Source organism: Bufo gargarizans, chromosome 3 (assembly GCF_014858855.1).
Source record: "Bufo gargarizans isolate SCDJY-AF-19 chromosome 3, ASM1485885v1, whole genome shotgun sequence".
Taxonomy (NCBI): domain Eukaryota; kingdom Metazoa; phylum Chordata; class Amphibia; order Anura; family Bufonidae; genus Bufo; species Bufo gargarizans.
In genome coordinates this window covers 261476153-261489781 of record NC_058082.1, presented here as the reverse complement: position 1 = coordinate 261489781, position 13629 = coordinate 261476153, and the positions used below count along the sequence as shown (strand labels likewise).

The following is a 13629-nucleotide window of genomic DNA, read 5'->3' as shown; positions in this document are numbered from 1 at the left end:
ACTCCGGACACACTCGGCGGTGTCTCCGTTCAGGGCTATGTTACCACCAGAAATAGACAACACTGTATTTTCGGGGCTCCCATAGCTGTGAATGAAGGGGGGGGGGGGGGGGTGCAGCTGCTTTATCTTTTCGCAGCCCCTGTTTTGGAGATTCCAGAACCTGCCGCTGTCAGACGTTTATAGCGTCTTCTAGTTTTATGTTCCAAGTTTGAGCACCCCTTTACAATCCTGGGTGCCTGCATCATAACTGCCATGTGTTACAGCAAAAAAAAAAAAGGTTTTTTTCCTCAAACTGGGGCCCCCACCATTCCATAGACCCAAGGGGTCACAGTGCTAGGTAAAATGTCCTACTGGAGTTTTCTCTGAGCGGTGCCTCTGACAACCCCTACTGTGCAGGCTACATGCAGTGGGGGTGGAGGTTATGTTCTGTCAGGAGTGTTTGCTGTGTTTGGGGACCTGGTGACTGTTACTACAGTCAGCCGCCTGATAGTCCGGTCACAGCCATAGCCGCCCTATACCGTGTTTGATAGTCCAGTCACAGCTAGAGCTAACCTCTACCATGTCTGATAGTCAGGACACAGTTGCTGTATTGAGTGACTCCCCTTTTGAGGACTTAAGTCCTTATACACATTAGTTGCCAGTGGCTGCACCCATGGACTTCTGTCTGCTTCCCTGGCCTTGTTAAATGGTCATGTGATGCAAGGGGAGCAGATCTCCACTGTAGCGAGTGATTGTCTTGATGCCACTGCAGCCAAACGTTATCTTGGAGAAACCCAAGACAAGCAGCAGAGGCCTGGAAGTGAATGAGCCAGGACCCAGCACCTAGGGATTACCAACACAAATCTGGCTAGTCTGACAGGTCATGGAAATGAGTGCACAACCCCTTTAACCTCTTGGGGACATAGGACGTACAGGTACGCCCTGATGTCCCGGTACTTAAGGACCCAGGGCGTACAGGTACGCCCTGTGTATTTCCGATCCCCGCCGGCTGTGATTGATTTCAGCAGGCACCCAGTTCCAATTAGCAGGCACCCTGGGTCAATGTCGGCCCTCCATATCGGCAATCGCTGTGGATTAACCCCTTCTATGCCACTGGCCGCGGCATAGCAAGGGTTTGTGTTTGAGTGATCGCAGCGAGTCCCCGCGCTTCTGTGGCGGGGACTCTGTCTCAGAAGGCAGCGAGTCCCCGCGCTTCTGTGGCGGGGACTCTGTCTCAGAAGGCAGCACGATGCCGTGCGGAGGCTGCCCAATGCCTTGCACTGCATCGGGACCTGCCTTCTACGGGAGCCGAGGAGATCCAGCCTCAGGCTGGGTTTCCTAGGCAACCTGTTCGTGTAGTACACGAACAGGCAATGCATTACAATACAAGTGTATTGTAATGCATTGCAGAGGGGATCAGACCCCCAAAAGTGAACATCAGAAATAAAGTAAAAAAGAAAAAAAAACACCCCTTTCCCCTTATTTTATAATTTAAAAAAAAACACACATTAGGTATCGCCGCGTCTGTAATGACCGGCTCTATAAATATATCACATGACCTAACCCCTCAGGTGAACACCGTAAATAAAAACTGTGTACAAAAAGTCATTTTGTCACCTTACATCACAAAAAGTGTAATAGCAAGCAATTAAAAAGTCATATGCACCACAAAATAGTACCAGTCATCTCATCCCGAAAAAAATGAGCCCATACACAAGACAGTCTCTCAAAAAATAAATAAAACTGCGGCTTTCAGAGGAGACACTAAAAAATCTTTTTTTTCAAAATTGCTTTATGTAAAACTGAAACAACCTTTTATTGTGTCCATCACAACCTGCTCTATAAAAATGCCACATAATCTAACCTGTCAGATGAATGTTGTAAATAACAAAAAATAAAAACTGTGCCAAAACAGCTATTTCTTGTTACCTCGCCTCAAAGTGTACTATAGAGCAACCCAAAATCATATGTACCATCAAACCTTATCCCGTAATTTCCAAAATGGGGTCCCTTTTTTTCGAGAGTTTCTACTCTAGGGGTGCATCAGGGGGGGCTTCAAATGGGACATGGTGTCAAAAAACCTGTCCAGCAAAATCTGCCTTCCAAAAACCGTATGGCGTTCCATTCCTTCTGCGCCCTGCCGTGTGCCCATAAAGCAGTTTACGACCACATATGGCGTGTTTCTGTAAACTACAGAATCAGGGCCATAAATATTGAGTTTTGTTTGGCTGTTAACCCCTGCTTTGTAACTGGAAAAAATGGATTCAAATGGAAAATCTGCCAAAAAAGTGAAATGATCTCTATATTTTCCATGAATTCTTGTGGAACACCTAAAGGGATAACAAAGTTTGTAAAATCAGTTTTGAATACTTTGAGGGGTGTAGTTTATAAAATGGGGTAATTTTGGGGTGGTTTCTATTATGTAAGCCTCACAAAGTTACTTCAGACCTGAACTGGTCCTGAAAAAATGGGTTTTAGAAATTTTCGAAAAAACTTCAAGATTTGCTTCTAAAGTTCTAATCCTTGTAACGTCCCCAAAAAATAAAATGTCGTTCACAAAATGATCCAAACATAATGTAAACATATGGGAAATGTAAAGTAATAACTATTTTTGGAGGTATTACTATCTATTATAAAAGTAGAGAAATTGAAATTTGCTAATTTTCGGTAAATTTGGAATAAAAATTACATTTTTGACTCCCTTTTGGCACTGTCGTGAAGTACAATATGTGACGAGAAAACAATCTCAGAATGGCCCGGATGAGTCAAAGGGCCAGATTTATCATGACTGACAGCTCACTCCACTTTCACATATGGCTAAAGTCCGTTTTAGCCAAGTCAGATTTATGAACGGCCCTTTAAGACTGTAATAAATGTGTTTTGACTGGTAGCAGTTTATCCGTCAGTAAGCGTCTTTGCGGAAAGTCGCACGTCTTTGCGGAAAAAGTCGCAATAGTAAATCTGTCTAGAGATTAATTTACATAAGAAAACACGCCCACTTTCAGAAAACTGGCGAGCATAGTGCAGAGCAGAAAAGTCGCAAATTTTTGCGCAATTTTAGTGATTGCGCATTTATTTTTTTTTTTACTTTTTCACTCCATTATTCTGACTTGAGCTAATGATAAATCTGGCCCAAAGTGTTTTTTAAAGTGATCACCACATAGTGACACTGGTCAGATTTGCAAAAAAATGGCCCGGTCCTTAAGGGGTTAACTGCATGGGCTGTAGCTTAGAAAACACCATGCTCCTAACCATCCCAGCTATATTATATGTATTTTAAATTTGGTGACTAAAATTTTCATTTGGCTCCTGCATTTTTCAGGTTAGGAGCCAATGGCTCCTTAATACACTTTTTTTTTTTTTTTTTTTTTTTTTTTGGTCTGGAGCACTGCATGATGAACATCACCTAAAATAATTTACTTCTTTGTGGTAGTTCATCCTATGTAAACAGGACTCTTTTTTGACTTTCTATGAGAGCAAGCGATCACTGTGGTGATTGCTTGTCTCCATACACTGGAGGTGATTGCTGCCTGTAAATGCAGCCCTAATCTCCGCTGTTGATAAAGTGATGGGGAGATGAGGTTCATTCCCGATATTTCCCTGAAAAGTTGGTCCAACTGTTATGTCTGCTTTGTTTAACCACTAGAGGCAGACAGAAGCATAATGTGTACATATTTTTATGCTCCACAGTGAGGGTGGTGTATTCAAAGCACATCTTACTTTTCCAAGGGATTATCCCCTACGGCCGCCTAAAATGAAATTTATAACCGAAATCTGGCACCCGAATGGTGAGTAGTTTGTGCCTAAAGCCTGTTCTCCATGTTTAGTTTGTGTGTGTTACATAAAACAAGAAGTTTGGATGCTGCTCATGGTTTTGCAGTAATCTGCTAAAAAAAAAAATTCTATGCTGTTTTACCCCGGTAATGCTATGACAACTATCTCCTGTGGAAAGGCTTTCTACCTGATTTTGGAACATGGCTGGTGAGAATGAGTGTTGCAAAAGAGGACTGACCAGTTTTAGGCACTTGAGAGCTCCAGTGGTCCTGTTCCTAAATGGCTCAGCCATGCAGCAGTAGGCCAATGTCTTCAGTTCACAATAACTGTGCTTACAGGTGACTAGGAGTTCTAGATGAAGAACATAGTGCATGACATGTACCATAGGACCTAGTGGTAATGTCATCTGTGAAGACGGCACAAAGTCTTTGATATTATGTATACCTTGACGATGGATTAGGATGTAACCGTTGAAAGTATGAGGCATCTCTTGATTATCTACTTCAAAATAGGAATTCAGGGCATTTCTTTTACCCCATCTATAGTACTCAGTGTGGAGACCAAGTTTTTGAGATTTACAGGGCCCTGGTAATAACTTAAGTTGCAGCATGTAAAGCATCTCATGTTAAATCTTTTGCTATAATACTTAAGTTTCCTTTTAATTTTTCCAGTTGATAAGAATGGCGATGTGTGTATTTCTATTCTTCACGAGCCTGGAGAGGATAAATATGGCTATGAAAAACCAGAAGAGCGCTGGCTTCCTATTCATACAGTGGAAACTATAATGATCAGTGTCATTTCTATGCTAGCAGATCCTAATGGAGACTCCCCAGCCAATGTAGATGCAGCAGTACGTTCACATTTATTATTTCATTGTTATATTGCTTGATTTGTCTGTGAAACTTCTACTGTCTTCTCTAATCTATATTTCTTTAGAAGTGGTGTAACTGGATATTATAGTGTTCCATTAAGAGTGTTAACATCTGAGAATAGATAAAGTACTGCATATAATCCCGGTAAAGAGGTTTTCCAAGACTTTAATACTCCGGATAGGTCATTATCTAATTTGAGGTGGTCCTTCGCCTGGAACCCCCACTGATCAGCCGTTTGACAATGCAGCGGCATTTGCAGTAGCACTGTGGCCTTCTCTCAGCTTTTCCTAGTCTGAGTAACATATCCATCGATCGCATTGTCTAAGCACAGCTCAATAAAGTGAGGCTGAGAGCAAAACAATGTATGGCGCTGTGCTTGGTGACCCCTGAGAGAGCCTTGGTGCTCACAGGAGCTGCAGTAACTTCTCAAACAGTTGATCAGCGGGGGGTCCCGGGTGTTAGGTCCTCAGTATCTGATCGGTGGTAGACCATCGTAAGGATAGGTCATCAGTCTTGGGCCCCTTTCACACGGGCAAGTTTTCCACGCAGGTGCAATGCGTGTGGTGAACGCATTGCACCCGCACTGAATCCAAACCCATTTATTTCTATGGGGCTGTGCACATGAGCAGTGATTTTTCACGCATCACTTGTGCGTTGCGTGAAAATCGCAGCAAGCTCTATTTTGTGTGTTATAACATGTTTTTTTTTATAACATGGTTATAAGGAAAAATAATAGCATTCTTAATACAGAATGCATAGTACAATAGGGCTGGAGGGGTAAAAAAAAATTAAAAATAACTTAACTCTCCTTTAATCCACTTTTTCGCGTAGCCCGGCTTCTCTTCTGCCTTCATCTGTGAGGAAAAGGACCTGTGGTGAAGGCACTGCGCTCATCACATGGTCCATCACATGACCCAGCACCATGGTGATGGATCATGTGATGAGCGCAGTGACTTCACCACAGGTCTTTTTCCTCACAGATGAAGGCAGAAGAGAAGCTGGGCTACGCGAACAAGTGGATTTTAAAGGTGAGTTAAATAATTTTTTAATTTTACCCCTCCAGCCCTATTGTACTATGCATTCTGTATTAAGAATGCTATTATCTTCCCTTATAACCATGTTATATGGGGAAAATAATAGCAATATACACACCTAACCTAAACTTCAGTGAAGTTTGGGTTTGGGTACCAAACATGCCTATTTTTCTCACGTGTGTGCAAAACGCATTAAAATGTTTTGCACTTGCGCGGAAAAATCGCACATCTTCCCATGACGCACCTGCATCTTATCCGGGCCAAAAACATAACGCCCGTGTGAAAGAGGCCTTAAAGTCTTGGAAACCCTTTTAAGGCTAATTTCACAAGATTGTACACCATTTGGGAAACACTCTGAATGTTATGCTCTTCTGACCTGATCCCATGGCATCTTAAAGGGACCCTGTCACCTAGAAAAAGCATATTAAACCGCCAGCAGTACCTTTTATTGCAGCCTGTAGTATTATAAAAGGTGTCGGTCTTTTCTGTACAATGTGGCACAAGTCTGTAAAAAGACTTTTATTCAACGGGCCACGCTATGTAAACGATAGTCTTTAAGTCAAGGGGGGAGTACCTTTCTCGCCTGAAGTCAAGCACGCCCCGCCCCATTTTCCTCCCAATAGCATTTGATAGGATGCCCGATTCCTTCACTGCTTGTTGCTTGAATGTAGTCTCGCGCATGTGCGGGCTCTTGTGTGAGAGCGCCTCAGCATTGAGCCTTTGAACAATACTTCATAGTGGAATGGAACAGTGCGCAGGCGCCGGTATTGCAGGGACACAGCGCTCAAGACTACATTCAAGCGTCCAGTAGTGAAGGAAATCTTATTAATCAAACGCTATGGGGGAGTAAAACGCATCTTGGGCAAGAGGAAACTGCCCCATAGCAGTTCTCAATTTTAATAAAAAATAAATTGGACCACTCCTTTTTAATAAAGTGACAATTGTTACTGTTAGATGGAGGGACTTGATACTTCTGTTCTATATCAATATATTCAACGTCCTCTGGGAAACATTACCATGTAGCAAAGGCTGTGGTTCCTGGATTAATAACTGATATCCTTTTTATTTTATATAGCAAGTCATAAATTATTCCTTATAATGCAGATTTCACCTGCTGCGGAGTCTCTTTGAAGTGTAAGGGGAAGATTCCAGACCACCATTGATGGTTTGCAGCAGCTGGGGCACGGATTTGAGCGCTCATCTTCTTATTGCCTCATTTGTCAGTTTATAAATCAGAATATTTTTGTTACAATTCAGTAGGTGGACGTGCTGTATATAAATGGTTCAGTATGTGTATGAACTAATCTGAGAGCAGTCCACCAGGAATTTGTGGCCACTGAAACATTTTTGGAAGAAATAATTTGATAGTTGAATCCACCTGATGTTCCACATGTGTTCTCCTCCGCACAGGACTAGGTATAGGAGATTTATTTCATTTCTAGTGGTGGGCAGGTGCACCTCTGATCTGTTGACACTTTCTGGTTAGTCAACGAGTATTAGTAATTAGTCAACTTGTATTTTATTAGCTTTTTTTTCCGCTTTCATAGAAAGAGTGGAGAGAAGATCGTCATGGAGAATTTAAGAGGAAAGTTGCCCGCTGTGTAAGAAAAAGCCAAGAGACTGCTTTTGAGTGACATTTATGCAGCAGCTAGTAGCTTCACAATTTCAGGGTAACTTCCTTTTATGTTTATTTTTTTTATCATAGTATAGTTGAATTTTATCTATAGGTGTTTGGGAGCACACATTTCACTGTGGGGAGAGGTTAAATGCGTATTTCAGCATTTGGTAAAGACTTGAAAGCAGGATTCAGGGTCATTACAGACAGAGCAGCAGTACAACACTAATGATGCATCGTACACATGTATTGCCTTTTTCTGACACTGCTGCTCCTTATGTGTAGCTTTGTCTTCAGTAGCTCCTCATGTGGGTAGCTGACTGCAGTTCCCATCATGCACTGCTGACGTATTCCAGGCCGTTCTTTACCATCTGCTGACGTCTCCCTCTTGCAGTTCTTATTATGCTCTCACTGCTGAACCTCACATATCCCTTCCCAGTGACGGCTCCCTATAACTCCAAGGGCCGCTCCACGAACTAGAGGTCGTATCCCTATGCTGGAACAGAATACTGGAATTGCAAGCACAGATGTAGATAGCCTAACGTACTGTATACTTTGAGGCTGGAGGTTTTTTATTTGGTTTTGGTTTTTCTCTACTGGTTCACAATTAATGGCTAAAGTACATATTGAATATTTTTCATGTATTCTAATCTATATTTTTTCCTCTCGCCTAGGTCTCCATTTGAGAAACAAGGCACTGTTTTTCCTGCACTCTACCCACCTTTTGCTGGACTTTTTGTTGTAATTAGTTGGCAAGCACTGGCTGGCACCGGGGTTGCAATAAAACATGCCAGTTATCAATGCTGACAAGAGCCTAAAAAGTGCCAACTTGAAGGTGATTTTCGCATTTCAAAAATCTAACGAACTGCTTTAAACTTCAGGAAGAATTGTACAGACCTGTACATAGCACAACATGATCCGGATAATATATATAATGTTCATGTACATCCATAACTACACATTGTACCAAATAATGCTTTCTTGTTAGGAAACCAATAGTGTAACGTCTGAGAATGCAAACGGAACAAGAAATGAAGGAAGAGTGTTTGTACTCGGGGTTTGCCAGTCTTCTGTTCAGCCTATTTGCCAGATTTATGTTTTTCACCCCCCTTCTAGATTGTAAAAAAAAAAAGTGAGCAGAAGGGACCGTATTTGAGCAGTGCAGGTGCCCGCTACCCTCCTGGCAAGTGCTCATGAAGTCTTTCAAATGTATCTTTCTTATGCTCTCCAAACTGAAATAGTTCTTTCTATGCAGAAAAGCCCTTTGGTGGTCTTGTAGATAAAACTGTAAATGTTGGTTTTAATTTTTCTGTGCAGCAGGATTTTAGAATTCCCCTTCCAAATGTTCGCCCATCTTACTGACTTTTGGCATCACAAGCTAATGACTAATGTCCTGAAATATTTGGTGGTCACTGCAGGAGTTTGGTTACTTTTTTTTTTTTTTTTTTTTTTTTTTTTTTTTTTTGATAATAATCCATATTTAACCCCTAAGGGGAGTATGGTAACGAAACTTCTGAAGTGCCTCATCTCCCAGCAAATGTTAGGTGAACCCCTGGTAAACAAATGCTGCTCATCCTGGATGTTCCAAGACATTTGCTCCAATCATCCTAAAACCCTGCTGCTTTTAATAAAGCATCCCGTGAATTCGTCGGTCGCATTTTCTGTACAATACTTTTCCTTAACTGCCTGGTCTTTAACTTGAAAGAAGAAAGCATGCATACGTGTCAGTTTATTAAATTATCTTCAGGGTTTGACATAATGTTGCATTTTCTCGTAATTTTTTATTTTTTTTTCCCCACCCCCACACTTCTCATGTGACTTTTTCCACCTCAGCGCTCTGATCATTCTTTCTTTTTCAACAGTTTTTGCTCACCCATTGTACAAAGAGAAAATTGCGATGTATATTTTCATGTAATTTGATTTTGGAAATCTGTCACCTACTGTAGTGCGTTCTTCCAAAATATAATTTTTTTCCAATAAGTCCTTTTTGTATGCGTATCTTTGCTCAATGCTAATAGTTCAAACACAGTAGTCTTGTATGATTAGGATGAGACGTGAAGTCGAAATAGACGTTCGGCTTAAAGGGGCTGTTTCTTTTTGTTTTTCCTATTGATTACCTATCCTGTGTATAGGCAATCTGTATCTAATCCCTGGGGATCGGACACACCACACCCCTATTGATCAGCTGCTCTGGAGTAATTCCGGAGCTGGAACTACAAGGCTCTGTTCATTGTGTAGTGGATGGAGCTGGTTACTGAAAGGGAGCATCGCATCCAGTTCTGTTGCTCACTTCCAATACTAACCTAAAGCATCTGATGTTGGGCCCCTGCAGGTCATATATTGATGGCCTATGTGTAGGATAGGCCACCAGTAGTAAAATCCTGGTCAACCCCTTTAAGAGGAAAATGAACACTACTACAATAGGAACTTGTTTTTGTTAGCATTAAATGGGTTGTGCCATCTGCAGCATAAGGCATGACTGATCAGTGAGGGTATAACCACTGAGACCCTCCAACCCCCCCCCTCCCCCTCCCCCCATTGCTAAGAATCTGGGTTCCATTCCACCGTCCTTTCTCTATGGGAGTCCTGGTGATGGCCCAGCCACGAAGGGGTAATATCTTCAGAAAATTTCATAATGTAAGTCTATCTGTATCTTGTAGATCAGTAAAAAAAAAACTTGCGTGAATTCTATGTGATGAGATGGGAGCATTTGTAAATTGAAAGCAATCTACAACTTCCAGGCGTTATGTCATTTCACAAGAAAAGGCTTGTATAAAGAGAAAAGGAATACCAGTATGGCCCTAGACTAGAGAATCCTGCATTGTTCAGTGTAACAAAGCTTCAGGCAACTTTCTTTACAAGTGCCAGATACATAGGAGCATGATAACTGCAGATCCTGGAGGATGCATTAAAAGACTTCAAAGTACAGCGCTCATCACTTCAATAGGAATCTGAAGCCGACATCAGCATTGTGAAAGTTGGTTGTGCTCTTAAGGCATTCAGCCTTTTTACTGCAAGCTTGTCATAAAGCCTTTCATTGTACTCTATCATCACGGGTACCTCCATATTGCTCTGCCTTTCCATTGACCTCCCAGAAATTTAAAGTCATTTGGTTTTTAAAGGGGTTATCCAGTGATGGATAATAATGGCCTATCCTCAAGATAGGTTATCAGATTGGCAGGGGGTGTTGAGTGAAGATAGGTCATCAATAATAATTACGAATAACCCCTTTAGGCCTGTTTCACACGAACAAAACGGATTAGGTCAGTAAAACTAACACCGTTTTGCAAGCAAACTGTCAGTTTCGTCTGCAATTGCGTTCAGTTTTTTTATCTACGTGAGTGCAATGCGTTTTGATGCGTTTTTCACACGCGTGATAAAAACTGAAGGTTTACAAACAACATCTCTTAGCAACTATTAGTGAAAATCGCATTGCATCCACACCTGCTTGCGGATGCAATGCGTTTTTCTCTGAAGACCCATTCACTTCTATGGGGCAAGGGCTGCATGAAAAAATACAGACTATAGAACATACTGTGTTTTTCATGCAACGCAGAACTGATGCGTGAAAAAAAAGAGCTCATGTACACATGGGTCAGGATTCGGTGCAGGTGCTATGCATTCACGTCACGCATTGCACCCGCGCGGAAAATTCTCTTGTGTGAAAAGCAAAGAGATTCTTCATGCATGGCCAAAATAAAAAGTACATGAAATAAATAACACTTGGCTTTAGGACCCATTCACACGAACGTGGGTCTGACATTACGGTGCAAACCCAATTACTTCAATGGGTCTGCAATTGCTGAGTACTGTGACCCTTACTAGTTGATTACTATATTTTGCGGCACAGAGGCATGGACCCAGAAGCAGACAGAAGAGCTTCAGTGTGCTTCTGGGTCCATGCCTTTTGTGCTGCTAAAGATCTTTAGGGTCAAGGACCAGTTGAAGCCATTGGGTTTGCACCATAATGCAGAGTTTACACGGCCAATGCCCGTTAGTGTTTAGCGCGAATATCGCTACTTTGAGCATTAACGAATATTTAGAATATAGTGCTATATATTTGTATTAACAAATATTCTAATTGCGAATTTATCGTGAATATCAGCACTTGGCAACATCCCTAGCAACCAATAGGAAAGTTGCCTAAAGGGGTAGTGTTCGCAAATTTTTGTGTCGCAAATTTTCCGATTGACGATTTTCGCAATCAAGAAAATAATGATCAGATCACGAATTCTCAAATATATGACAAATATTTGCAAATTCAAATATTGCTCCTGTTGCTCATCACTGAGGCCCGTGTGTTGCAGACCCACAAGGCTGCTGCTACTAATTAGTTCCTATGGAGAAACTCCCTGTGGCAGGACTCCATATCAACACAGTAATATTCTCAGACTCCATTGCTAATGCTTTGGAGTCTGAGAGAATCAATCTAAAATATGCTTGCATAGTTGCCTAGGGGAATTATAAAGCATGTAAACCTCCCCCCTTCACCAAAATTATAATAAAAGTACATAAGTGATAAAAAAATTAAACACCTGTACTATTAAAATCTAAAAATATTTATCCCAAATGGTGAAACTGATAAAGGTCAGAATGGCCGATTCACCATTTTATTTAGATTTATATTTTTGTCATTTCACCTCCCACAAATAAATCTAATAAGTCACACACCCCAAAATGGTATCAATGAAAATTACAGATCGCCCTGCAAAAAAATGAGTGTTCACACAGCTCCGAACAAATAAACAGGTTATGGGGTTAAGAATACGGTGATGCAAAGAAATGTTGCTTTTTCAAAAGTTATATATATATATATATATATATATATATATATATATATATATATATATATATATATATATATATATATAAATTTTTTTTTTTTTGCATTAAAACATACATAGCTGGTATTGTTGTAATTGTACTGACTCAGAGAATGAAAGTAATAGTTCATTTTTCCTGCATGGTAAACACTGTAAAAACAAAACCCATAAGGGTGCCTTCACACGCAGCAGAATTTGTGGCAGAAAATTATGTGACTGAATCTGTTCCATTTACCTTAATTGGGCTTGCAGAAATCCATGTGCTTGCTGCACCATTCAAATGAATGGAACTGATTTTTTCAGTCACTGAATTTTCCCCGGCGCCTCCACAACGGCATTCACAGGAGGGTGTCCCCGCCTCCAGGACAGGAAACAACGAGGAAGCACAGGATTTAAGGAGCCTCCTCCCCTTACCTTACCAGTCGTTGTTTCCTGTCCTCGGACGTGCGTGGAAGCCGCTCCTGGGGTCATCCAGGAAATTGAATACCGCACCGGCCTGGTCCCTTCCCTGTTGTTCAGGAGGGTCGGTGCAGGGATTGAGAGACTCCGGGGACGCATTGCCTCCCCTCCTCGATCCTGCGGAGTAAGCCCTGTCTTCAGGCATCCCCGGGCTTGCGAGTCCGTCGGAACTCGCGCGGGATCTGGCGTGGTGACGTCAGCGGAGCGAGATCTCCTTGGGCAAGAGGTTCTCGCGGGACGCTCCTGCGCGCGGCGGGAGATTTAAAAAGAGCAATCATATCCTCCTGCGCCGGTGATCTGCAGAGATGCCTTCCAGCGACAGAGAGTCGTCCAAACGCTCCGGTGATCCTGCTGTCTCGGCCCTCAGCCCGGTAAGCCTCCTCCCAGGGGGGAGTAATCCCTATTTCCTTATGTCCTTCCTAGCAGTAGGTTTATACAGGTTATGGGATCCCGAACCCCCCCCCCCCCCCCTCTACACGCTGGGTGTCCGTAGTTCACTATACTGACCCCTCACCACCATTACTCCGGGTCCCTCTTTGGCCTATACAAAGTTTGTTTTATTCCCTTAGGACAGTGAGTCCAGGAAGCTTAAAGCCAAAGGGGATTCGGGGCGCCGGAAGTGTGGTGGTTGCCGTAAGGGCCTGGTGTCGGACCCAAAAAAGTCCCTCTGCCCTAGATGTATTGAAAGGGTTATCGCTGAAGAATCCCCTTCCTTCGTGGAGTCCATGCGAACCCTCATTAGAGAAGAGATTAAGGCTGCAGCTGACTCTAGACAACTGGCACCTTCCCCTGGGCCTTCCCGTTCCCTAAATCTGGAAATATCAGAGCAGGTGGATCTGGATGAAGGGGAGTTGCAGGATGATCAGGTCTCCTTATCCTCTGAGGAGGCCGCAGGGAGGCCTATGTGCTTTCCCGAGGAAACACAGTCCCTACTGAAGGATATTAAATCTACGCTGGGATTAGAAGATGTCAAAGAGACTCAGTCCCTTCACGATCAAATCTTTCAGGGCTTGGGGGAGAAAAAGAAGAGATCCTTCCCCATCCACAATAACCTCAAAGCCCTTATTTCCAGG

The 13629-nt window shown here is 42.4% G+C and overlaps 1 protein-coding gene across 1 annotated transcript in view; it reads left to right on the top strand.

The window, feature by feature from the left end:
* Positions 1 to 9254, top strand: part of UBE2G1 (ubiquitin conjugating enzyme E2 G1) — a 44039-nt gene extending 34785 nt beyond the window's left edge. Inside the window, exons 3-6 of the mRNA XM_044287160.1 lie at positions 3670 to 3767; positions 4425 to 4603; positions 7207 to 7329; positions 7949 to 9254. Of these exons, the coding sequence (XP_044143095.1) occupies positions 3670 to 3767; positions 4425 to 4603; positions 7207 to 7293 (364 nt within the window). The 3' untranslated portion in view covers positions 7294 to 7329; positions 7949 to 9254. The remainder of the gene's footprint in view (positions 1 to 3669; positions 3768 to 4424; positions 4604 to 7206; positions 7330 to 7948) is intronic.
* The last annotated feature ends 4375 nt before the right edge of the window (positions 9255 to 13629 follow it).